The sequence below is a fragment of the Mesocricetus auratus genome, unplaced genomic scaffold, assembly GCF_017639785.1.
Source record: "Mesocricetus auratus isolate SY011 unplaced genomic scaffold, BCM_Maur_2.0 Super-Scaffold_100007, whole genome shotgun sequence".
Classification (NCBI taxonomy): Eukaryota; Metazoa; Chordata; class Mammalia; order Rodentia; family Cricetidae; genus Mesocricetus; species Mesocricetus auratus.
The window spans coordinates 2177821-2205690 of record NW_024429191.1 but is presented as its reverse complement, the minus strand read 5'-3'; the positions used below and the strand labels follow the sequence as shown (position 1 = coordinate 2205690).

The window sequence follows — 27870 nt, the reverse complement described above, 5'->3', positions numbered from 1 at the left end:
CCTGTCTCTCTCTCTCTCTCTCTCTCTCTCTCTCTCTCTCTCTCTCTCTCTCTCTCTCTCTCTCTCTCTCTCTCTCTCTCTCTGTTCGGCCTTCTGTAGATGATCAGCTCTTCCAAATGCTCCTGAAGCATGACCAGCCCACCTTCCCCTACCCACTCAAGCTTCAAACAACTTGTCATCATGACCATAGCTCTAACAATACTTCACTGGGTTCTTCCATCACATACTTTACTGGTCATTCTATCAAGAAGCTCTACCCCTCCCATCCCCAGTTTGCTGGCCCCTCACCTTTCTCTGCTTTATTTTCCTAGTTGGTACACATCACTACCTGAAATTGTCTTATATTGTTATTCCCCATATTTTCTGCATTCCCACTTGGAAAATAAGCATCCTGGTAACAGAGTCCTTCTTTATTGCTGTACCTGGTACCTTGAGCCACCTTGGTCTTGCTCAGTAATTTCAACTTTCAAACATCATTCAAATCCATTAACTTGGGAACCCCATCAAGGTCTCCGAGTTAAGGCATCAGAGGTTCACTGTAGACAATCACCATCTGTTGAACATTACTTGCTGAACGAAATCTACTCTGGAGAAGTTAAGGCTGCTTTCCAGAGGAGATCAGAGTTAACTGAAACCTGGATAATGAATGATGAAATTAGTATGTATTTGTTTCTTTTGCAGGAAAGCAAGGGCCGATGCAATCAATGCTTTTGAGTGCTTTGACCAGTTTCCTAGGGACTGATTGTCATCTTGGATGATCTATCAAATACCTTCCTTTCATCAAGGGCTCAGACATAAGACACAAGTTGTATTTAAAGGGCTTTTTAATTGTTAGCATCATTCAACCTACCAGATTCCTAACTTGATTTCTAAGTAAGTTAAGCTCTTCTAGTTTGACTGGTTGCCTCATCTTGCCCCTTCAGAACTTCTTAATTTTATGAACTCAAACTCTCTTTCCCTTTTTAACTTTATCCTCAACAATGTGGACTTAAAAGCAAGGAAAGACTGACATTGCTCCTTAGGTGGAGAGAGACTTTCTGGGCAGAAGTAACAAGACACAGCACCAAGATATTGAAACAGAAAGCTAAAGGAAACACTGGTGTGTGGATGGCAAGTGTTCTCAGATATATTCCAGCAGAATTCTGAGATTTCCTGGGGACTTGGTTCAAAGGCAGATGCTGTAAGAGGTTCATACAAACACGTAAGTAGATAAATGCTGAGCTCCACATTCAGATCTTCCTGATAAGCACACACAACCCCAGAGAGACACTGAGTCTGTGCCCCATCCTGAGAAGTTACAATGTACTAGAGGTAACCCATCACAGACACCTCTCACCCCACCAGAGGCCACCAAGACAGCCAGTACAGTGTTTGTCAGAGGAAGAGAACATTGAGACACGTTGCTAGAATAGGACACCTGGCAAAGCCAAGAGTGTGGCTCACACCGTTTCCATGTACCCCAAATTAGCATCCACATCAAGAAGAGTTAGGGTTAAAATGAAAACACCCCGTGTTCCAACCACAACCATCTACATATGGTTCCCCATACGCACCCTGTACTTGGCCGCCCACATGTCTTTATTCATGCTGTTCTCTCCGGCTGGATAAGCTCAGGGAAATTGTTTGCTTTTGCCAAAGTTAACATTTAACATGGATATAATTATCATTCAACTCCATGGATGTCATGTATCAATCTTTCTGCCCATCTCCACTATTATAGACCCTATAAAGTGCTAAAGAGATAATGAATGGGTAAAGTATTTGCTGTGCCAGCATGAAGATATGGATTCAAATCCCTAGAACCTATGTAAAGCTAAACACACTAGCGTCCAAATCTATAAGCTCTGCAATCATATAGTGAGATAAGAGGTGGAGACAAGAGAGTCCTCAGCAGATCATGGGTCAGTTAGCCTCATGAATACCATAAAAACAAAACAGAGGCCTTGCTTCAAACAGTGGAAAGTGAGAGCCAACATCGGAGGCTGACCTCTGACTTCTATGTGTGCTCCATGGTGTATGCGTGCCAGTACTCACATGCACATTACACATGTACAAGGAGTGAACCTTTTTAAACCTACATGTCCATCAAGCCATTCTTCCTCCCAGACTCTCACCAGCTTCATTCTTCCGTAGCTTCTCTATTTGTCCTCTGTATCCATCACCTTCCTTGCTTTGATATTCAATTCATAAATGGCTTTACCGGATTAGCTCATTCTTCCTCTAGTCAAATCCATTTTACTTTCTTGACAGGAAAATGGTCCTGAAACTGTCATACTTTAAAAGATGGTACATCCAGACTCTGGAATATTATCCAGCATAAAAAACAACTTAGCTATCAAACCATGCAAAGACATGAAGGGATCTTGCATGTGTATCAATAAGTACTAGAAACTGGTCTGAAAATGCTATGTCCTCTGTGCTCCCAGCTGTATGTTGTTATGGGAAAGGCAGAACAATGGAGACAGTATAAACCTCAGTGTCCACTGATGTCAGGGAAGGAGGCACCATACGCAACACAAAGGATTTTCACTGTGATGCAAACATTCTCTATGGTACTATAATGGTGAACATGTCATTGTAAATGTGTCCAAATCTATACAAGGTACAACACCAAGAAGGAATCTTCAGGAATTATGAGTTCTGAATAATATGTCACCTGAGTGTACACTCATCAATTGTGACACAAATTGCTTGCCATTGACTTTGTCAGTGCCTTGAACCCACGCTAGGGACCAGGTGGCAATGCTTACAATAATACCAGCTCTGGGGTAGCAGATACTGGGGGTGGCCAGAAGCTTAGACTATCCAGTGAGCTCTAGATTCAGTGAGAGACCTTGTCTCAAAAACAAACAAGGTAAAAAGCAACTAAGGATGACACCTCATGTCATCCTGTGGCTTGTGTATGTGTGTGTACACACAAACAAAGGAGAAAAGAGTTTTGTTACCAAACAGGCTTGGGAAACATTATTTTAAACACACTATGCTGTGAAAGACTTATCTGTGCCTTAACCAGACCACCATACATTATAAACATCCAAGAGGTTTGTGATCTGAGCCTCTTTGGGGTGGAACTCTTTCTAGAGTAGAAGAGTAAAACTGTCCAGAGATGTCCTTGGGAAGTGCAAGGCCAGCACATTTCAAAGCAGGGACATCAACGAGTTAAAACTGGAAAGGTCTTCAAGAGTCAGATATTGGAGTGAATGAATATGTGTGGCCATGAGTTTACACTTTCTCTGAATACAGTGTAGTCGCATGACCATCCCCCATCATAGATAATGAATAGTCTTGCTAATGTCTTCACCTGCAGTAGTAATCAATCCTGATGAAACAGGAGACTGATAAACTGGGACTTAGGAAGGATGCACCTCAGGAGATCCCTGGGCTTCTCTAAACCTCATCTTCCACATCTTGGAGAGGGGACTTGTTAGCCTCAGCCAGCTCTCCCTACCCATGGGTTCTGTATACATAGATTTAACCAATTACGGGTCAAAAATATTCAGGGAAATATACAACTGTACTAAACACACATAGGCTCTCTTATCTTTATTCCCTAAGCAATGCAGTATAGCAACTAACTACACATTCCATTTGTGTTGTTTGGGTATTGTATATAAGTCATGTACAGATGAGCTAAAGCATGTGGGAGGTTGTGCATAGCTTACATGTACATGCTACATAATGCCTAAGGGACTAGAGTATCTTCAGGCCCTCCATGGATATCAAAGGACTAGAGCACCTTTAGAGTTTGGTCTCATAGGCATCCTGGATATGCCCCTGTATCAGGGTGTGAATTCTCAGCTACTGCTTCAGCACCATGGACCTGCCTGCTGCCATGCTCCCCACCTTGATGGTCATAGACACTAACCCTCTGGAACCGTAAGTCACAAACCAGAGCATTGTTTTATATATTTCCTTGGTCATGGTGTTTTGTCACAGCAGTAGAACAGTGATCATGAGGGCATTTCAGGAGAGTAAACTGGAGAAGGAGGGGCACCAATGCATGGACTACGGGCCCAGGTGAAATAAAAGGGGGTAGTATTTCCCATTTTTCAGTGTCCTGCCTACCACTGAAGACGTTTCCCAACCTCAACCCCATCACCACTTCACCACAGGTCCAGGAACATGCTTATGGATCCATGCATAAACCTGGTTTTACTATAATTATCTAAGACTCCCAAATGCACTCTTACTCTGAAGTTCTGGAAGTTACATCATATTGGTTTTGTTTGGTTCATTAGGTTTTGTTGTTGTTCTTATTTGATTTTGTTGCTTTCTTTTTGTACCACAGGCTGGCTTCAAACTTGCTATGTGGCTAAGAGTAGCCTTAAATTCCTGATCTCTTGCCTCCATCTCCCAAGAGCTGGGATTGCAGGCTGGCCATGCCCAATGGGATTCAAATATTAGCACAACACTTCATCCTGAAACACCTACCAGTCATAAATGCCTACATAGTTCAGTCTTCTGCCTTTAGAGGAAACTAGAAATGGGCCTCTTTTCCCCTGGATATCACTGCCATTGGAAATCCTCCATACACCATCACCAAGACTCAAATGCCCCAACTCCATGGAGCTAAAGAACACATCCACAAACAAAGCAAGCCACAAGCCCACTAGGGTACATCGCAAGCTGACTTTAAAAATCTGTGAGGCATTTCATGCTTGTGTAGATGGCCACAATGAACCCCCAGACCAGAGACTGACACAGAGCCCTTTGGTCCAACCAAAATGGAAACAGGAAATTCTGAGGAAGCCTTTGCCCTAGAAAATTAAGAGTTGGGGTGGGGAGCATGGTACCCAGACAGTTAGAAAAGTAACTACAGGAGAAAGGTTGAACCTCCAGGTAGAGCTAATAAAGCGATAGAAGAAGCATGTTTCTGTTTCCACACTTAGGAAGGGGTATTTTTAAAATGTGTTGAGCCTCACCTTTCCATACTCAATAGTTGATTTTAATTATCAACTTGACACAATCTAGAATCAGCTTGGAATGGAGTCTCCATAATGGGCTGTTACATCAGGTTGCCCTGTGGGTGTATCAGTATTACATTTATTTAAGGTGGAAAGACCCATCCACTGTGGATGGCTCCATTCCCGTAGGAAGGAGGCTGTGTAAGAGTGGAGGGCTGAACTAACACAAGTGCATCAATTAATGTTCTCTGCTCTTGAGGGCGAGCATTGTACGACTAGCTGTTTCACATGCCTGCCCCATGGCTTCCCTGAAGTGGGTTATGACCTGAAATTTTGAGTCCATGAGTCCTTCATTGTTTAAATTGCTTTTGTCAGGGCACTTTAACACAGCAACAGAAAAGAAACTGAACCGGAATCTCAGGGCATCACTAAAATTTGGAGACAGCCTTCATGGGTCCTGTTCTGGGCTGTCTATTTGCATTCATACCAGCATAAAGGACACAGAGATCTCAATAACATCCTCATATGACACCTGATTGGTTATTAAGATGCTGGAACACTGGCAGGATGGCATACATCTGTCACTCCAGAACTGAGGAGGCAGAAACAGGTGGATCTCAACTTGAAGGCAAGCCCGGACTACATAGCAAAACTCAATGTCAGAAAACCAAGGGCTGGAGGTGTGGCCCAGTGGTAGAGCACTTGCCAACATGCACAAGGAATGGGATTTGATTCTCCGGGTTGAAAAGAATCAAGCTAATGAAATACTTTGGTTTATGTTATGACTGTCTACAGCCTCCAGATCCAGGAACCCCCAGCCCCAGACACTGGAAGATTCACACCTGACACAGCATGGGCTCAGGGATTTGGCAAAGGAAGCGTCTTCTCTGATTGGCCCACCTTCATACTGTACTTCTCATGCTGGAAACCTCAACCCCTAGTTTCCCCTGCTGTTATTATTTAAAGCTTATTTCAGGGGGAGGGGAGACAAAGAAAATCAGCAAAATCCTTGCCTCAAAAGCACAGACCTGAGTTCAAATCCCCAGTACCTACATAATAGTCAGACATAGTGGCATATGCCTATAATCTCAGCACTGAGAAAACAGAAACAGGCGGACCCCTGAAGCCTGTTGGCCACGTAATCTAGCCAAATCGACAAGCTCCAAGTTCAGTGAGAAACTGTCTAAAAAAGTAAGAAGTAAGTAACTGAGGAGATCATCTAACATCAACCTTCAGTCTCTATGTGTACATGTGCATGAGGACACACTCACACTCACCTGTGTATACATATGCACACACACATACACTCACCTGCATGTACATATGCACACACATAGCTGCATGTACATATGTACACACACAAACTCACCTGCATGTATATATGCACATACACACTCATCTGCATCTACATATGCACACACATACCTGCATGTACATATGCACACATGCTCACCTGCATGTACATATGCACACACACTCACCTGCAAGTACATATGTGCACACACACATACCTGCATATACATACACACACACACACACACATACACATACACACACATACACATACACACATACCACCTCAGTACCTCCTGGCTACACCACAGATACAGAAAACTTCAAGATACAGCTACTCCTGTGAAAGGTCCCTCTCACTCATGACATGTGTGGTATTTCTGTGACTTTCCTGTAAAAGGAACAAAACAGAGGGCACACATCTCCACAATCTGCCACAAAGCCCGTCATCTGAGCCCCCCACAGGTCCACTCGGACATGACTCCTCCTTACCTGGCCTCCTGTCCAGGCCCAGATGATTCTCTGCTGGAACTCATCCATTTCACAGAAAATTTAGAAACAGTGTGGATGCAGGGACAAGACTTTGGCAAGACCTAGTGACTAAGAGTGGAGAGCAGCAGAATCCTGACAGCCTTCAAAACACTAGTTTTTTTTAAAACTGGAAATTATTTCACTGTACTTTATATTGGAATCCATCATTATCTGAGTTTTTTTCCATTGACACAATAGGAAATATCAAAGAGGTTGAAATGTGAAACACCCAGGGAATATAAAAACTATGACTAAATGAGAATACATGTCACAGCAGGTGTCATGGAAGCAAATTAAAATCATAAGATACCATTGTCATCTAGGCAATTAGAAATGTTTGTGTTTCAAGCACTGGTGGGTTAGACGGCAGTTACTTGAAGACATCACTAATGGAAACTAAATGTCCAGTATCTCAAGTTTTTGGGAAACTAAAGAATGGATTCTTATTAGGGGGCTGGAGAGATGGTTCAGTCATTAAGAACATATTGTACTCTTACAAAAGACCTGAATTCAGTTGCCAGCTCACAACCGCCTGTAACTCCAGTTCTTGGGTATTCACCACCTTCCTCTGGCCTCCAACACACACACACACACACACACACACACACACACACACACACAGAGAGAGAGAGAGAGAGAGAGAGAGAGAGATGTGTACATTTGTATGTATACATGTATATATGTATGTATGTAATTTGAAATTGGCATAGAAAACGTACTATTTGGGTGGGAAATTCTGGAACTGTGTATATGATGGGAGCACGAAGGTCCTTGTGCTCACAGGCAAGTATTAGGGAAATCAGGAATGTTAAACACTCAGGGTTGTCACTTCAAAGGGAAATATATATATATATATATATATATATATATATATATATATATATATATATTTCCACTAAGAAGCCTGGGAATGGAGGTGGCCCATAGCCTTGGTGACTCTTGCTCATACCTGGAGCCTCCAAGTTTCCACAAGCAGGACTGGAGATGGCTAATAGTCTAAATGATCTTTGCACTATTTGTATGACCAAGGCTAGGTGCTCCCCCAAGCTCCCACAGCCAGAATGAGAAGTGGATAATAGCCCACATGACCTCTGTGCTATCTGTATGACCAACACCACACCAGATCCTCCCTAGACACGCATAGACTATCTACAGAACCCATCTCTATGGAAAATGTGGCATGTTCCTTGAGAAGAGAGGCAATGTAATTATGCCTCATTGTTCATATGGGATTGGGTTTCTTTTCTGTTTTTTTATTTTTATATTTTTGATACATTTTCATTTAAATTAAAAACAATCTTATTTTACATAGCAATCCCAGCTCCCTCTTCCTCCCCTCCTCCTCTGCCACCCACCAACAACCCCCACCCAATCCCCACTACACTCCCCAGGGGTGAGGCCTCCCATGGGGAGTCATCAAAGTCTGCCACATCATTTGGGAAAGAACCTAGGCCCTTCCCTGTGTATCTGGGCTGAAATAGTAGCCCTCCATAGGGAATGGGCTCCCAAAGCCCATTCATGCACTAGGGATAAATACTGGTTCCACTGCCAGATTCCCCATAGACTGCCCAGGTCTCCCAACTGACACCCATGTTCAGGGGGCCTGGTTCAATTTATGCTGGTTCTTCAGCTGTCAGACTGGGGTCCGTGAGCTCCCACTTGTTCAGATCAGCAGTTTCCAAATTGTACCCTACTTAAATATGCCTAAAATAAACTACATGGTGTCAGACTCTAGATGTTTGAACCAACACTGGCTCCTGAGTCCTATTGAACCAGATTTCCTTCTTGCCCCTCTCTGATCATTACTCTGCCAGCCCTGGTGTCTAGAGACTACACAGCTACATATGTGGACATGTATGTGCTTTGCATATGACGTATGAAGGGAAGACTAGAAAAAGTGCAGAAGTGGTAACAAGTGTCTCTAAAAGTGGGATTTAAACAACATTCATCTTCCTTTACTTCTTTGAATTTCATAATGTGCCTGCATTTGATTGTCATATTGGTCCGTTGTGGGGTTTTCCTTTTGTATCCTGGTTTAGAGGAAGGATTGATCTAGTTTATGTGTGTTTTTGAAATCTCAGCTTTGAAAGTGTTCACCCTAGCAAAGTCCACCATTTCTCAGCCCTCAGACTCCAGACTCGGCCTATAAACACCACCTAGTCTTCAAGCTGGATAATACTAATTTGAAAAGAGATGATAGAGCTGGAGACTTTCAGCCATTTGTAACAACAAACAGAAAACAGTCAAAAGCTCAGCATTTTGGTTGGAAGAAATGCCATCCAGAGGAAAACTCGGGAACTATCAAATGTCACTCATGCCTGGCAGCCTCAGGAAGCCGGTTAAGAAGAGGGAAATTTCTGGCTGGCTTACAGTCCTCTCTCTACACTCCAGCCTTCTCTGCCTGCTGCACATCCTTGGGTGTAGCAAAAGGTGACCCTCAGGGGACAGCAGCCTGTGTGTCATCAGTTCCCCAATCTGACTCTAACCACACTAACAGATTTCTAGATTCAACAGCTGCTCCTCCACCCCATGGTAGCCCTTGGGCCACCCTGATGGGTGTGCTGGGCTGCAGTTCCAAGTCTCTGTCTACCAGGTTATGGGTTACATCAAAGCAAGTTTATCACATGTCTACATAACATTGTCATCCAAAGTGTAGTCACAAAACTGTGAATTGGGCTGGAGAGATGGCTCATCAGTTAAGGGCACTGACTGGTTTAGCAGGAGATCAGAGTTCAATTCCCAGCATCCACAAAGGGGCCTCACAGCTGCCTGTAACTCTGGATCCTGCACCCTCTTCTGGCATCCAAGGGTACTGCACACACTTGGTACACATATGTATGCAGGCAGCACTCACACATACACATAAAATAAAAAAATAAACATTTTAAAGTGTAAGAAATGAAAATATTAATAAACCAATAAATGTGGTAGTCTCCACCTATCTGAAGGAACACAGTCAAGTCATCCAGGAGATACCTGAAATCATAAATAGTGCTTAACTTTGTATATATATTAACAAGCCATATATATATATGATTATTATATATATATGATGTGTTTCCCTTATATACATATATCTACAATAAAATTTAATTTTTACTTTAGGAAGAGTAAGAGACTCACAACAAGCAGGTGTTGGTGGCACACCCTTTTAATCCCAGCACTTGGGAGGCAGAGGTAGGCAGATCTCTGTGAGTTTGAAGCCAGCCTGGTCTACAGAGCGAGTTCCAGGACAGCCTCCAAAACAATACAGAGAAACCCTGTCTCAAAATACCAAAAAAAAGAGACTCACAACAACAGCTAACTGAAATGGAACACATGCCAATACTCTACAACAGAAACTATATAAATGTGATTACTTCCCCCATCCTCTATTTCATATGCACAAAACAGATAATCAGAGATGATGACACCAGAAACAAAAACTACTGGATACTAATGTGTAGGTACCACACACATGGATTCAGTGGACAAATGTCTGTTTTCCACCCAGAAATACAGAAGGGAGCACAAGGTAGCATCACACTGTGCAGGAAAATACATAATGTTAAACTTACATGTTGTTGTTTTCTGGAATTTTCCATTTACAGTTTTCAAACTACAGTTGACTGAGTAACTGAAAGTACAGAAGGGGACCACAGGTAAGGGGAGGGCACTCTGAATTCGTTACCAGAGGGCTATGCAGAGGCATCAGAAGGCTGTGAACCCCTGAAATTGCACCTGCTGTGCAGGAGATCACACCACACGGAGGAGTTCAGGCACCTTCATTAGAGTGTAAAGTGGTCCGTAAAACTGAGCCATATTGCTGCAGATATCTGAAACCCTGAATGACTGTGTGAGCCAAGTACTTTGTCCTGCTTTTTCAACTTGATGAAAGTTAGAGTTATCTGTGAAGAAGAAACTGCAACTGAGAAAAGGCCTCAGTGTGTAAGACCAGTTTGTAGACAAGCCTGTGGGGCTTTTCCTTAATTAGTGATTGATGGGGAGGGCACAGATGACCATGGGCGGGGCCTCCCTGGGCAGGTGGTCCTGGATGATGTAAGGAAGAAGGCTGAGCAAGCCAGGAGAAGCAAACCAGTTCTTCTGTGGCTTCTGCTATAATTCTCCCTCCAGTTCCTGCCCTGAGCTCCCACCCTGACTTCCACTGATGATGGACGATGGTGTGGAAATGTGAATCAAATAAACTCTTTCCTCCCCCAAGTTGCTTTTGGTTCTAGTGTTTGCTCACAGTAATAGAAACCCCAACTGAGACACGTATATTCCAGAATGAGTTTGTTTTGTTTTGACAAAATAAGCTTTGTTAAGAATCTAGGGATAGTAGCCAGAGAGACAGCTCAGGGGTTAAAAGCATTTGCTCCTCTTACAGAGGACCCAAGTTCAGTTCCCAGTATCGGGACTGGGAGCTCAAAACCTGTAACTCCAACTCCAGACGAACCAATGCCCACTTCTGGCCTCTGCAGTAGGTACTGCAGATACACACACACACACAATTAAATTTTTAATCTAAAAAGATAAAAAGAAAGAACCAACAGATGGTGATAAACTACACTCAAGTCAAGGCTGAAATCTAAAAGGAGCCCTTTATAATATATAAAGTTCAGAAACAATTACAGATAAAAATAAACTGCCATTCCAACTCATATTTTTGTTCTTCAAGTCAGCAACATGATGGATAAGGGACATATGGAAGCATACTAGTTGTTAATCAACTAAACAACTTTTCTCAATTGCATTCTGTGGAATTGTTTTGCCTTGCATAAATAAACAACTAAAATGACATATCCTACTGGGTGTGGTGGTACATGCCTGTGACCTCTGGACTTGGGAGCTGGTCACTGTGTCAGGAACTTATCCTTGGCTACAAAGTGATTTCAAGGCTAACCTGGGCTACATGAGACTGTCAAAGCAAAAAGAGGAGTAAAAATAGGGGAGGAGGTAGAAGGTGAAGAGAGGAGAAGGGAGAAGAGGAAGAGAAAGAAAGGCATTTCCATTCTCTTGGAAGTTATAAAATCTAAAATGATAACTCATTCAGAAAGCAGTTTCAGGTTGTTTTCCTTGGGAGAGGCAACTAGAATCAAACCAACATTTCCTACAACAAGCAAATGTTCCAGACACAGGGAATACAACTGTAAGAAGAGGAGGGGGTAATAATAATAATAATGATGATGATGATGATGATGATGATGATGATAATAATAATAATAATAATAATAATAATCTGACTACTGGGAAAATTAGAGTGGCTCTGTCCCTAGAATATAAGCACATTACTATATTAGGAGGTGAAAATATGGATATATGTAAATAAGTGCTGATTGAATGGAAGCAGTTGCAGAAATGCCCACTTAGAGATCATTGACAATCACCCAAAACACTGTCTCCAGCAGTGAACACGGTGTCACCAACCTGTGAATGCCCTATTTTCTGTATGTGAGCCAGCTGGGCTGATATGCACATAGGTCTTCTCCTTTTTCAATTGCATATGCCCTTTGGGATATGCAAAGACCTTTGGGGTTCAAAGTGAGAATGGAGGGATCATAAATTCCTCCCCCATGCCAGTCACATCTAGATCAAATCTCTCACATACTTGGAGAAAGTGAGTGTGTTGGTTTTCAGCCAGATCCCAAGTCCTGAAGCACCAGGGCTTGGGGACTTAAAAACGGATAAAAGATTTGAGAGGTTCAAAGTGTCTGAACAAGAGCTGGCTAGAGAGCCCTTGTCACCTAGCCAGATGACCCGAACTCACTCCCTGGGATGCACATGGAAGAAAGGACTCCCACAGGTTGTCCTCTGACCTCCAGTAACATACTCCCCTGCATACATTATAAATAAATGAATGTAATAAAAACTTTTTCAAAGAACCTCAGTGGCCCAGCCCAGGCTGACAGTCAGACAGTCACTGTTATCTCAGCCACATGCTGACAGGTACAGCTGATTCTATGGACCCCGACTGCCAACACCTAACCCTCACCTAAGCCGAAACTCTAGCCCTCAGTTCCATCTCCAGATGGAACAACAAACAGTAAAACTAAAACCTTCCACCCTGCAACTGGCCACAGGGTGTCTGAACATCACTCTCAAATGCCCCTGAGACCTCTTTCTTTAGTGGAACACACTTAAAATGTCTTTTCTGGAATCCTTCACACATTCCATTTAGAACCTGCACGATGCTGAAGGTGATCCCTGGCACACAGGACAATATCTCTCCATAGGAAGTTGCCCTCTAGCGCTAAATGCAATTCTGCTGATGCCAGCATCCATGCTGCCCAAGAGTAGGGCAGCTGTAGTGCCTAGGCGGCCCTTCCAACACTGCTCACAGGCGCAAGTTTCACTCGGCTATGTTGCCTGTTCTCAGGAGAAAATTCTGGACAGATTCTGAGTTTGCTAATGTATGCCTGTAAGCCCAGAACAGGAAGCAGATGCAGGAGAACTGCACGTTCATGACCAGACTGGGCTGGAAAGTGAGACTCTGCCTCAAAGAAGTCAATGAGGCTGGGAAGCTAACTCACTGGGTAACGGCAATTGCTAAGCAAGCATGAAGACCTGAGTTCAAATCCTTAGAACCCACATAAAAAAAAACTAGTGTGACTGCACATCTGTAACCTCAGAGATGTAGCAGGGAGTCAGGCTGGAACAAAAGCAGCCATCTTGTTAACTAAGAGGAGCCAGCTGCCAAGGAAATCAAAGCAGAAAAATAGAGGCAAGAAGGACCTGAGTCTTTTGTGGGTCGTTGAGTCACCCAACTAGACATGGGGCTCCACTGAAAATTAAACTGCTTGCTATTTTAAGGATTTTAAGCTACCACTGGTCAAATATGCTGTTACTTGTGGCTGAAAGTTCTCCTAACAATAGTGGTATGTATAATGGAGCTATTCCCTTTACTTAGAAACTACACTTTGAGAAACATGGCCCTGAGGTAGTTTGAATGGAATTGGCCCCCATAATCTCATAGGAAGTGTGGTTAGAGTAAGTATGGCCTTGTTGGAGGAAGTGTGTCACTGTGGGGGCAGGCTTTGAGGTTTCCTATGCTCAGGATACTGCCCAGTGTCTCAGATGACTTCCTGTTGCCTGCAAGATATAGAACTCTTAGCTAATTCTCCAGTGCTTTGTCTGCCTGCATGCCTCCATGCTCTCCACCATGATGATAATGGACTGAACCTATGAAACTGCAAACGAACTACTCCAATTAAATGATTTCCTTTATAAGAGTTGCTATGGTCATGATGTCTCTTCACAGCAATAGAAATCCATTCACTTAAGAGTTGGATCACTACTTAGAACCTGTTGAACTATTTGGGGGAGTTTGTTTTGTTGGTTTTATTGTTGTTGTTTTGCTTAGGTTTTGTGGGGTTTTTTTGTGACAGGGTCACACATAGCCCAGATTGTCTTACACATAGCCTGGGCTAGCCTCTAATTACCTATATATAGCCAAGAATAATCTTAAAACTTCTGATACTCCTGCCTGTATCTCTCAAGTACTAGAATTACAGGTGCATGCCCTTACAAGCAGCTGGAGTTCATACATTTTTAAAGATGTTGCGCATCTAGTCAGGTTTTCAGCACGGTTCACTGTTCATGGCCCTACAAAGCTTATCTCCCAGTGAATTTGAAAGGCCATCTCTCCCTTTCCCAAAATAGTGAATATTCTTAAACCTATGGAAGATGTCGAGCAAAATACATCAGCTTTCACTTCTAAGCTGAACAGATTCCAGAGACTTGGTATTGGTCCTTCAAGGTGTCAGCGGTTAGCAAGAAAGCTCGAAGTGGCTCAGCAGATGAAGGTGCTGCCAAGGCTGATGACCTGAGTTTGATCCCTGGGACCCATATGGTGAAAACAGTGAAGTTCACCAGTTGTCTTCCCACCTCCACAAGTTTGCCACGGCCTGTCCATGCCCATGTACATACACAAGATAGATAAATAGATGGATGGGTGGATGCAGAGATAGACAGACAGACAGACAGATAGATGAGCAATTAAAATTCTAATGTATTGATATTGCTGGAAGTGGAGATGTGGTACCACCAAGCAAAGATTATTAGAAAAAAAATGTTAGCTGTGAAGAGAAGGATCTGTCATTGGCTTAGATATACATTTCACCATATAGTAGTATATAGAAACATCACATGTATACTTCAAATACACAATTTTTATTTATCGTTTATATATCAAAACTGGGGTGGTGACCCCTGCAGTACAGACTATGGCAGAAGTCCATCACTTCAATTTTTAAAAAGGGTTTGAGCATCTTAATCATACAAGAGAAGACAATCAGAACATCTTTTAAAGTCTGTTGTCCATAATAAAACTTGGTGGTTGTCTGTGTTGATGCTCGTCCCCATAACCCACTGAGCTCACAATCATGCACTTAGAAGGGAAATAAAATAGGCAAAAAATAAGAACAATAGACCGACTTTCTAGCCATGTGGTTCTCAACAAGGCCTCCACAGCCCTCTCTAGGTCTATTCCCTCATCTGAACATAGAGGATCTTTAAACAAATGTTTCTGGGGCTGCCAGAGTCCCAGGTTCACACTGAGTCATTAATCCCTGGCAGGGTTACATGAGAAACTATTTGCAATACTCTACACCGCAAGGCCCGATGCCCAGTACGACATACGGTCCAATTGGGGGAATCATGAAGTGCAAAGGTCAAAGAGATCACCCCCACTCCCAGCTGCTCCTGTGTCACCCACCCACTCTTCACTTCTGGGTTACCGGCGTAAGAACTAGAACTTGATGGCTCATTTCCAGAGGGACCTCAAGCCTGCTGAGGCCCGGACACAGCCAATAGGGAACACCAGACCCTGCTGACAGCTTAAGCTAAATCCAGGTACCCCGCTCTAGCTCTACAGCCCTTCCACACCAGAAACAGAAGTTTAGAGAAAACTACCAACAGCCAAGCCTGCCTAATTACCTGCAGGCACAAGCTCACACACCTAACAGTCTTTCAACTGCCCAGCGTAGAGATGAGCCCACAGGTGTGGGGCTTCAATGAGAAAAGGGCAAACATGCAGAGAAGAGGCGAGATGAGACCTGGTAAGCTGCAACCTGCAAGACTGCACCCTCCTGATCGCTCAGCCGAAGAGGGAAGGGAGGAGGGCGCTTGTTATAGGCGGGTTTGGAAACTGTTCTCTCCACAGTCAGTGCACCAGCTATTCTTAGCGGGTTTCTCAACTTTACAAAGTCATCAAGAAACTTCCCTGCTCTGAGTCTCCAGTGCTCTTATCATGAAGAAGTGGGGATCGTCATTTATCACTCCAGGAAGAAGTTCGTGGTAAGTCCTTAGAAGGCAGAGCCAGGTCATGGCTAGCCCTGGGGGAAGAATGAACCATGCCACACGGGATCCTTCATCTCTAAGGACTCAATTTCACATAGGAAATGCCTTAGAACCTCATATTCTCTTAATCCCCCATCTGTAGGTGCTAAAAATACACGTTGGTGAAAAATGTAAACCACAAAATGTAAACACTGTATGTCACATCTTAAGAATTATTTAAGATGAGCCAAACACTGACCAGAGTTCACTCTTCATCCATGACCTAACTCCACACCCAAACTCATGAAAACCATGTGTAAACATTGTTCCCATGTGGTAGTTTGTCCACCACAGACTCGAGTGTTTGAGCAATTGGTCCCCAGTTGGTGGCATTGTTCGGGAGGTTATGGAACCTTTAGGAGGAAGTGTATCACTGCTGGTAGGTTTTGAGGTTTCATTGCTTGGCTTCTGTGTGTGTGTGTGTGTGTGTGTGTGTGTCTTGTGTGTCTGTGTGTCTGTGTGTCTGTGTGTCTCTGTCTCTCCTTGTGTGTGAATGGAAAGTGATTAGCCACCTTTGTGCTTCTGTCACCAGGAAAGCATAACCATTGTCGTGCCTCCCAGTCATAATGAACTCTATCCCTCTAGAACCATAAGCAAAAATAAGCCTTTTCTCCACAAATTGCTTTTGATAATGGTATTTGTATCACAGTAACAGAAAAGCAACTGACACATCCCATTTTACAGATGAAAACACTGAAGCTCATTCTTTAATGACCTCCACAGTTGCCCAGCTACCAAATGGTGAAGCCTGGATTTAAACACAGGTTATTTAACTCAAGAGCCAACATATTAACCATTCAGCATTCTCTAAAAGATTAAGACGGACATCTTCTGCCCCCAGTGTCACTAGTCTCATTTTGGTGAGCTGCTTGCTAGTCTTTCCTTGAAGGCAGAGAGAAAATTTCCAGAACTAGAAAGAGTCTTAGAGATGATGCCACCCAGACTCTTATTTTGCCACAGGAGAGCAGGAGATTGAGAAAGATGAAGGGATATTCCAAGGCCGAACAGGTATGTGGGGATGGTACACAGGTTCTCAGACTCTTGGCCCAAGGTTCTCTGAGATGCTCCAACTCAATCTAACTGGTAGCAGCACCCAGAGTAGTGTGCAGAGAAGGGCATAAGGTCTGCAACAGCCAGGCAAAATGTCTCTATAAATGAGCAACTGCATCCACATGACAGCACATACACCATGAAAGAGCAGCCCCTGCGGGAGATGGCCCAGTGGGTGAGGGCACTTGCTGTATAAGTATGAGGACTTGAGTTCCAGTCCCTAGCACCTATGTAACCGCATGTACACCCCCGGCACTGGGGTTGGGCAGATAGAGACAAGAGGCTCCCCAGAGCTTGGTGACCTGCCAGTCTAGCCAAAAATGTGAGCTCCAGATTCAGCAATAGACCTTGCCTAAGGGAAACAAGGGGAAGAGATGTAGAGCAGACCATCCAGCCATCTCCTCTGGCCTTTTCGTTTACACATGAAGTACATGAGCCCTTATCCACATGCTCTCCCATAAGGGGAAAGAGAAAGGCAGGCAGGCAAGAAAGCAGGCTGGCGAATGGGCAGGAATGAAGGAACGAAGGAGGGAAGAAGGGAGGGAAAGATGGAAGGAAATATTAGTGGGGTACAGCTATTTTCTTCACAAACATCAGAGGTCTTGATTCCCAAAGCCTTCAGAAACAACGTCATTACAAAGCAGGAAAGTGGGAAAGTAGAGCCTAAAGAGAGATTGCTATCCTGTCAAATGGAGAGGTGGCTAATCCAGCCAACAGTTGCCATGGAGAAGCGGCAGTGTGGCCAGGACTTAGAGTTTTTTTAAGCTATGATTTAAACTTTAAAGTGTTGGTAACTAATTGAAATTGGAAAGATAAAGGCTTTGGAGGTGTGAGTGCAACAAAACACCCAGTTAATGGCCATATAACCGCTTCTTTACGTGATGACCTCATTGCAAGATGAGTCAGTAGATGTCACTGACTCTCTCATGGTGAACCCAAGACTCAGTCCTGTTCCTCCACTGTCCCTCTTCCCTCCCTCTCTTTTCCCATTCCCTCTATCTGGAGCAGTGCTTTCCATTTGAGGCTACCAGAAAGAAGACAAACACAACCCTCAAAGCACGAAACCACAGCCATGAAGGGTCAAAGCCATTCCCAAGAAGCTAGAGGGCCGTTTGGAGCTTTAGTCATGCCTTCTGAGATGCTGCCTGCTGCTCCCTGCTGCTCTACGTGGGAGGGAGTGGATGACTGCCTATGACATGCCTTCTCCATGCAGCTAGAGGTAGGCTTCCCACCCTCCCCAGTTCCCTGCCGATGCTGCAGCAGCCGCTGAGTGGGCTCCTCCAACACTCAGATCTGCATGTCTGCCCTTTCCCTGAGCCTTGGGTGTTTAATGGGCCCATCACTCATAACCAATTCAGGAGCTGCCAGGTTGCAAGAGCACCAACTTCCTCTGCCTACCACTGAGCTGTCACTTAGCACTGCTGGGGGGGCAGCTCATGTGCAACCCCTAATTCACACTAGTACTCAGGATGGCTAATAATTATCTCCTGCTAAAGAGAGAAGAAGAACTGAAACACATGTATGAAATCACTCCACGCTTAGGGAACAAAAAGAGCCCTGAAACATACTCTGACATGTTTGTCCATCCAGAAGCAGCATCAAGCTGGAACCAGAACCAATGACTTGATTCATTCAATCAACAAACATTTACCAAGTAACCAAAGCAAAGGGGGTATGAAGGAACAGCTCAGCTGAGTATGGTCTAAACATTCTGCAGCCATTTAAAATCAAATATAAACTTCTTTATAGTGAACGCACTCTAAGGAAAAATTCCAAAAATATATAATCAGGTTTTAAAAACATAAAAGCAGCTTAGAAAATAAAACTAGTCCAAAACCAGAGGGAACATATTCAAGCCTCTTCCTTCCACAGCTTCTAAGACACCAAATTTATACAGATAATTTCCATTTTTTTATATTTGTATAATATTGTTAGGTATTAAAGAAAAACAAGAAATCAAAAGTACAGAGGACTGGACCAGGGAGCTGGCTCAGCAGGTAGAAGCATTTGCCACATACCCTGAGGACCTCAGCTCCACCCTCAGAACACACCTGAAAAGTCAGATATATATGCATATATATACATATATATATATATATATATCAGTAATCCCAGCGCTTCCACAAGAAGATGGGGAGCAGAGAAAAGGGACAGAAACAGGAGCATGAGTTGGAAGCTTCGGGGCCACCATCTTGAAATAGGCACTGAGGTAGAAACAAGGAGGGAAAGAATCGAGTCCTGAAAAGTTCTCTTCTGAGTCACATACATGCCACGGTACATACATACCCAGCAGTCACACACACACACACACACACACACACACACACACACACACACACTCACACTCTTACATGCACACACAAACACATATGCACACAAATGCACACACACTCGTACATGAACACTCATACACACAAAAAAATTATCTACTTGATTGAACGAATTGCATCAAGTGAAAGATGGGAGCTAGAACCATGGCGCAGCTCGGTGGCAGAGCATAGGCTGAGCACTTAGGCTTTCCAGCCCAAACACCAGTAAAAGAGAACAAGGAAGAAAAGAAAGGAAAGAGGGAAAAATCAGATTTCACAATTTCAAATATGAAGATGGAAGCCATGAGACCCATGGGGAAATGGATACAACATAAACCATGTGATCACAGTGCTAACACCCCCGGGTAGAGGGGATAAACACTGAAAAGTTGTGCCACTCCCCATGAACAAAGTCGGGACGTCCACACCATCCTCCAAGAGCTACAACCAAGGAAGCCCCTGCCATAAGGAAGTCACCAATATAAACAGGTTCACCCTGCACTATAAGCCATGAAGAGAAAAGGGAATGTTCCTGATCGAGCTGTTAATGGTAACTCTGCTTTAGGATCCCTGGTTCTGGAGGGCAGCTTGGTGGGAGATCACTGGACTCCCACACATAAGTCCCAGTGACCCCAATACCTCAAGGGAAAATAAATGATAAAAAGCCCACTCCTTACAGATATGAGGCAGAAGAAACTCTTTAAAACTAGGGGCTGGGGTTGTTACTCAAGTTTTGGTTTTGATGCCCAGTGCTGCATAAAGTGGACATTGTGTCAAATGCTTATAATCTCAGCACTTGGTGGGTAAAGGTAGGAGGATCACAAGTTTGAGTTCATCATTGAACTATACAACAAAGTCCAGGCTACTCAGGGTTCATGAGACCCTGATGAGCCCCCTTATTGGTTGTCCAATTCAGACTGGACAGCCATAAAACCATATACACACAAACAACAGAAATTGACTCAACATGTTCTATTTATACATATGTATGTAGCAAAGATAAAGTAAATGTGACTATCAATTTAAGGAAGAGTATGGAAGGAGTTTGGGGGAAGGTTACTGGCGGGGGTTGGAGGGAAGGAATGAAGTGATATAATTCTATTTCAACTAAAGCTAAAATATAATTGCTCTGAAAATAAGCTCACAAAGAAAATATAAAAATAAGTACAGTACAGGGAGGCTTGGTTGAGAAACTCTGCATAGAGTTGCACATGTGCACAATGAAGAAAGGGCAATTCAAGATCACGGAAATAATCAAGAAAACAAGAGAGGAAGTACCCAACAGACAGGCCAGAGAGTTGTCCAGAACTAAAAACATGAGTCTTCTGGTCAAAAATCCCAGAGTGCATTGTACAAAAAAAATAATAGCATAAAAATAGTGTAATTCACCAGGCAGTGGTGGTACACTCCTTTAATCCCAGCACTCCGGAGGCAGAGGCATGCAGATCTCTGTGAGGTCAAGGCCAGCCTGGTCTACACAGCTAGTTCCAGGACAGCAAAGTCTACACAGAGAAATCCTGTCTCAAATTTTTTTAAAAAATAGTATAATTCTGTACACTAAGAACAGTATAAACTGTTCTTAGAAGGAATGCATCCACATGCTGCCACAGCTAATCTCACTGACAAAATTTATGACAATCTTTTTATTTTCTTCCTTTAACTTTAATGTACTTTCTAAGTGTTCCAAAATGAAGACATTATTGTTATGAAGAAGAATTCATTATTTCAAAAACACATAGCCACATAAATACATTTTTAAATCTGCCCTCAAAGACCTATGTTCTAAGAGGAGGAAGCTGATGGGACATGAGAGACAATGCTAAAGGGTTCCTCTGGCCTCCACATGCTGCTCACATACATTTAAAATAAACATACAAATGCTGAGGAGGTGGCTAAGCAGTTAAGAGAATTTGCTGCTCTTTCAGAGGACCCAGATTCTATTCCCAACACCCTTGTGATGGCTCACAACTACTTCCAGGGAATCCAATAGGCATGCATGCTAGCAAAACAATCACACACATGAAGGAAAATAAATAAATCCTTCTGTAACTCTTAAATAATTAAAATAAACATACCAAATAACACACAGTGACTGGCATAGAGATGTAGGTAAAATATGAACCCAGCCTTTTCTACCTGGAGGTCAGAAAAAGGAGGAGTTCAAGGATGGTAAGCAGAGATGTAAAGGTCTGATCAACTTGCTGTGTTTCCTGTGCATCAGGAGTCTATTTCAATTGGACAAGCCAAGATGAGGTGAGAGCTTCATCTACACCAAGCTTAATGCTCACCTTCAACTTCGTTGATTGCAAGACCACCCACCAATACCAGCCAAAATCAGCACCATCACAGTAAATCAACACGCCAAACTCCTGCCACTTGACACCACTACACTCAGTATAAAGCTGTGGTTCTCAACCTATGGTCTCATCTCCTTTTTAATGATCCTTTCACAGAGGTCACCGAAGACCATCAGAAAACACAGATAAATTTACGTTGTTATTTATATCCATAGCAAAATTACACTTATGAAATAGCAATGAAAATAACTTTATAGTTAGGGGCCACCACAACGTGAGGAACTGTATTAAAGGGTCAAAGAATTAGGAAGGTTGATAACCACTGATATAAAGCTTTGTTCAAGGGTCAAGAAGTAGCCTGAGAGAAAGGTTAAAAGTGATGTATGCCTGAAGGTTTAAATGTGTGAAATCGTGTGTGCACATGTGCATGTGTGTGTATTCCTTTTCGCTAATATTCAACTATTTTCACACTGTCAAGTCAGAAGTAAAAAAAAAAAATAGGTATGTTCTGGGTGACATTACCCAACTGGAATCCCCTTATGGGGTCTTGTCAGACTGGGGAGGTCAAGGCTTCTGGTCACAATACTGTCAGCATACCTAAGCAAGGCAGTCTTAGACAACATCTCATGACTTGTTCCATAAAGCTAAATAAAGTCCACTGAATGTTAAGCACTAACTCAAACAGGTGGTAAGGAGACAAGCCAAACATATGCATTTCCAATGAAGGAAAGGCTGTTTGCATTTCAGACAGCTTCTTTCCTTTTTAAACACAAGTTTCTCCAAACACCACCCTCCAAGCCCACTCCTCCCCACATCACTCCTGTACATGAGACCCAGCATATTCCCAGTGGTGTATCTGCCCACTTCAGTGACTTCTGGCCATCTTGACTCATCTCCCATTACAGATACAAAGGAAATGTCTCCTAAGCCAACTCTGGATAGCCCCAAATCAATGAGAAGTCTGTCACTATGGTGTACTTGACTAATGGACACTCAGTCCTGTCTTCTCTCCTGCTCTTCCATCTCTCTCAAATCTTGTCTTCTCTGGAACTGTCCTATCACACCATCCTCTTACCATCTCCCAGGTCCTTTTTCTTCTTTACTTTTAAATACATGCTTCTGTTCACTTAAATGCACTTTTAACTGCATCTACAAAAGGCAATTTCACTCCAGGAAAAAAATTGCATTGACCCATTCCTCTGACTTCTCAAAATTCCCTTTCAGTGAGGCACAGTGGATGAACTACCTGGAGACCACCATCTTATGGATCTAGGTTCATTGGTGGTCAAGGTCATAGCATACCAAGGAGTGCTCACATTGGGGTTCTCTGTACTGTGTGAGGGAGAGCCTGCCACACACACTTGCCAGCTCATAGAATAAAAAGCCAGAAAGCTACACAACCTTCCCACCCTCAAACCACCTTCCCAGGTCACCTGGTAGCAGATTTCTCTGATGACTCTCACTGTGTAGCCCTAACTAGCCTGGAACTCACAGAGATCTGTCTCCTGAATACTGGCATCAAAGGCATGTGCCTTCTTACCTAATTTGTTTCTGTGCATGCCCTCACTTTTGTGTACTCACTTTTGTGCATTGCTTCTATGACCAAAACTTTTAAAAGGGAAGGTCAATGATAATAGATTTTACAATCTAATCCCCTCTCCCCTCTACTAAATAGGGTGGTCTCTTCTTGATTGAACAAGCCCTCTAAGCTGATTCAACTGCCTCTTCCCCATGACTTGGTGCCTCCTATGCAATAAACCAAATGTCTGTCCTTCTTAAATAAGGAACGATAATGTTAAAGATTAGGTTTGGTTGCCCTGGATCACAGCTTGAGACCAGAAAAACAGGATTCTATTTTCATCATCCACTGCACGTTTTAGGTGAAGTCGCTTAACAGCCACTTGCTTCAGTCACTTTGAGGGTTTCAGGATGTTTTAGTGACCCTAAGTCACTTTGCAGTTTCAGCCATCCCCTGCTTTCAGTACACCAGAGAAGGAGCCTCCAAATCCAAGAGGTGGCTGGGAGATGCTCACCTCAGAGATACCGTCAGATAGAGGACCTTCTGAAATCAGTGTTCAGTAAGATACTGCATCAGCTGTGTGTTTTCACTGCATGTGCCTCAGCCCAGGAGACCAGGGAGAATTAACACAGTCCCCAGAGGAGCTGTTGGGATGCACCGAGCATAATTGAAGCTGATTTGATGAACACAGCAGCGTTTTGAGAAAGGCAGAAGGAAAGTGCTATTATGAATATCCACCGGTTCCTCCTCCTGCTACCTAAGGAATACTCTCCAAGAAGGTCTCCAGCTTCTGGCACGGAACACAAGTACTCCTAGGCCTTCCTTCCCAGGTTTCCTGGGGCTTATGTGGAGTGACAGCACACTCGGTATCTCTTTTTCTCATTTTTTTTGTTTTATTTCTCCCTTCCAACTTTCTTCCCTCTCTTGACTTCAGTGTCATTCCTAACAAGCTCTCCAAACATCCCACTCAACCTTTAAGCCTCTCCCATCTTCTCCAAACCAGTGCTCCAAAGAACTGTGGTCCAAAGCCCATAAGGTCAGACACACTTTTTTTCATTTCTGAAATTCAACTTCCACACCAAGGCCAATCTTCCAGAGGCAATGCCTTCCATTTGAGAATCTTTGGAAGCCCTTTAGCAGAGCAGACAGCTCACACAAGAGCTACCTAAGGAAATCTCTGTGCCCTCCAACACTCTGGGCCTGGAGTTACTGTGCCCACTCCTGCTCCCTGGAGGCAGAGCCCCCCCCCATGCCTCTAGCCTTGCGGTTCTCAGGCTCCCACATCCGTTCCTGTAAGTCTAGCCAAACACGAATCTGTCCCCTTTTGCGTTTTCTAGAAACCTCACATACTCATCCTTAGAATTTTTAAAGTAGTTTTAATCACTTCACCAAAAGAAAGAAAATGGAGATTCTGGGGGGAAAAAACTGACGCTGCAGGAAAATAGCCATATTGACCAAGTGCCCCCATGCTTGCCTCTGAGCTACTTGAAATTCTCCAAACATTGCATCACCACTCCCCACCCTACTTTTGTATCTTCTGTACTCATCCTGGCACACCAAGGTGCGTCTGTGTACCCCATCTTCAGGACCAAAAGCAAAGGGTGTTTCCATTCATGTCGGGCTCAGAGAGACACAGCACGGTTCACAGGCCAGAGGCCACTTAACTGCTTTCATATCCAACAGCTGCTAGGGGCTCCCTAGGCCCCCGTGGTGGCTGCCATTTGTGGAATCCGCCCTCCAGGACCCTGGCAGAAGATCTCTTCCCAGTCTTACCTTGTCAGCCATGATCATAGATGCACCTCCGTGAATGCCCAAGATGGGGATGAAAGTCTGTGAGGAGATAAAATCCAGCATCTGAGCCACAGCCTCCTGGTCGGTGTCATCTCCAAACACGAGGCCATGGATGCGCGCCCCAGACATGAGGTCGCACACATGCGTGATGAGGCTCTTGGGGTCGGTGCGGTTCATCAACAACGCCACCACGTTCACGTCCATGGGCAAACCGGTTGCCTGCTCCGGTCCCCACAGATTTCGAAGTTCGCGCTCTGTCACATCGTGGCTGTGGCCCAGCAGCACCGCAATGTTCAGCGCTGGGGTACCCTTCTCCGCCGCCGCGTCCTGCGCCGGACCGCACCAGACCAGAAGGGCTGGCAGTACCAGCAAGGTCCAGTAGCCCAGTCCGCCCATGGTCGCCACTTAGGGTCCCTGTGAGGTGGAGGACAGTGAGAGGCAGGGCGTTAAGTGAGGGGCTCAGGTGACAGGAATGACTGCCCCAGCACCTGCTCTAGAAGTGAAGTGTGAAACAGGGCCCCAGCACTGACTGCTTTGGCCGCTCGCTGGAGTCCTCATCGCTGATGCCATCCACATCCCTCGTCCCACGTCCATCTCCATCTATCACTCCAAATCAAGCTATTTCTCCATCCCTGTCCCCAAGCCCATCCTGGCATCCTGCCTTCTCCTCTCCTGTCTCCAGCGACTTCCCCCAGGCCCAGCTGGGTCCAAATCCCAGACAAGATTCCCCAAATTTGATGCCGACCACAGCTCCTGAGCGCCCAGAGAGCCATGAACCCCACCACCACCCACAAGCAGATGCCCAGACCAGGCTGGCTCCAACCCTCTTCTTCCGCAGGTGCATGGACCAAGTTATCGACCCCGCCCCCTGCTCAAGTGCAGCGAACTCCGAACCAGCCCCAGAGTGATAGGCGGTGCCTGTGTGCAGCAGCCTGAATCTGTCCGGTGCCTAGATGGTTAACTGACCCCACCCCCTGGGATCTCGCCCAGTGCGCCACAGATCTTGCTCTTGGACTAGTGGCACCCACCGGCTGCAGATCCAGCTCCTCCCCTGCAGGATACATCCCAAGGGCTTGAAAGTGAGGATGCTCTCTGTGACCCCAAGCTCCCAGGTGCCTGGGAGAACCTGAGGCCCCCGACCTCCCCACCTTGCTGGGAGAAACCATGAACTGGCTTTCTGCTCAATGGCAAGCCGCCCCAGGACCCGCCCCCTACAGATGGGTGCACACAACCAAGCGTGCTCACAGTCTCTCACGCCATGTGAAATGCAAAATTCTGAAGAGTAGGTGCGCCACCCCTCACCCCCCCTCAAGCCGGCCAGCGCGTGGGAGCTGGCAAAGAACGTGCGGGGGTGAGGGGATAGGCTCCCAAAAAGCTCTCAGATGGATGTGGAGTGTACAACCCCTCCCCAGCCTTTCCACTGCAGACCCTGGAGCCAAATCTTAGATGCACGTGGGCAGTGTGCTGCGCACGCTAACAGACACACGCGCTTTTCTGCGCACATCCGCAGGCCGTCGTGGAGATGCCCACGGCCAGCTGGAGCCTTCAAACGTCCTCAGGCGGTGCACACACAAGTACTGTATCAGGTGCACAACAGAGCTTGCCTGCAAATGCCTGCACAGTTGTGCATGCCTATACAGGTGCGTGCCCCTCGGCCAGGCTGTTGTTGCACCCGGGGGAAGTTGGGGCAAACTCCAGCCCTGGCATTTAGGGTGAGCAAGGTGGAATGCAGGGACGCAGCGCCACCTGGTGCTCCTCCAATGCCTCGCTACAGGACTCTCCCTCTCCGGATTTCTCTCGCTCGCCGCTCCCCCCCCCACCTTCCTGAACCCTCTCCTGCTCTCTCCTCACCGGTTGAGCCTCTCTTCTCCCAGGCCCACGAAGCCCATACCACCAACCAGGACGTACCTGTAGCCAGAGAAGGTGGAGGATGCAATGGGGCGTGCTGCGCGCACGAGCATCTCGGCCGCCTCAGCAGCCACCGGGTTTAGCGGGTTCCCGCATGCTGCGGCCCCCGCGCGCTCCCCTGGCTGTCCCGCGCTGTCCGCATCGCCCCCACGGGGGGCGGCTATCCCAGCCGGAGGCTCTGCAGCAGGGCTCTACCGGGGCGGAGGAGAGACGGAGAGGCAGGGTCAGCCCACCAGCGCGGGGGAAGGTGGGGGAGGGATGCAGTCTGCAGTGCTCACAGCCCCCTTATGCACCCTAGGGGCTCGACCGGAGAGGGAGCTGGAGCTCGGTGCCCACGACACCCTTGGTGCGGATCTTCAGTCCCTGTGACTGATAACCGGAGCTCCTCTCAGGGACGCACAAGAGAGTGGGAGCCCCAGGTTGGCCACCCACGAGAAGCTTAGTGGGAACCTCCACCCTCACCCACTACCACCACCCAGGCTCCGGCTACTGGGAGTTGTGCGACCAGGAGCTGCTGAACGAGGGGGTTGGGGGGTAGGGAGAGAAAAAGAGGAGGGAAGGAGGGGGCGCTGGCTGAGTTTGCGATGAGCCGGGAGGAGAAGAGGGGGAGGGAAGGACGCGGGCTCCCGCGGTCCCGGATCCTCGAGGGAGGTGTGATCACTCCCACGTAGCGACCCTCTTGTGCGTCCTGCCGCCCCCTTCTATCCAGACCTCCCCCCACCGGTTTATCACAGGGCCCTCCCAGGCTCGGCGTCCCGCGCCAGCACTCACCGCAGCCTCTCTCCACATAGTTCTCAGCAGTGGCCGCCCCTGGTCATCTCCAGGGCTGATTGCTGCGGCCGCGACTCTCAGAGCTCATCCGTCCCCATGCTCCGGCACAGCACCCCGGGAGCTTCTCTCTCTGAGCCCTGGCTCAGCTTCCTGCTCCACTCCGGACAGCAGCTGCCAGGTCC

General features: G+C 45.5%; 1 protein-coding gene and 1 long non-coding RNA gene across 5 annotated transcripts in view; one reads left to right on the top strand and one right to left on the bottom strand.

Annotated features, from left to right (window-relative positions):
- The window catches only part of Grin2a (glutamate ionotropic receptor NMDA type subunit 2A), a 422446-nt gene extending 394633 nt beyond the window's left edge, over positions 1–27813 (bottom strand). Inside the window, exons 1-3 of the mRNA XM_005084556.4 lie at positions 27689–27813; positions 26918–27108; positions 24992–25423 (exon numbers count right to left, since the gene is read on the bottom strand). Of these exons, the coding sequence (XP_005084613.1) occupies positions 24992–25405 (414 nt within the window). The 5' untranslated portion in view covers positions 25406–25423; positions 26918–27108; positions 27689–27813. The remainder of the gene's footprint in view (positions 1–24991; positions 25424–26917; positions 27109–27688) is intronic.
- Positions 15895–23769, top strand: LOC110343641. Of its 4 annotated transcripts, none has more exons than XR_002385941.2 (4): positions 15895–16001; positions 16767–16903; positions 18102–18312; positions 21624–22075. It is a non-coding gene; the product is annotated as an uncharacterized LOC110343641 (long non-coding RNA). The 4 variants fall into 4 exon arrangements; XR_002385939.2 differs by lacking the exon at positions 21624–22075 and adding an exon at positions 23659–23769 and having other exon boundaries at positions 15901–16001; positions 16728–16903; XR_002385938.2 differs by having other exon boundaries at positions 15901–16001; positions 16728–16903.
- Positions 27814–27870: the final 57 nt, after the last annotated feature.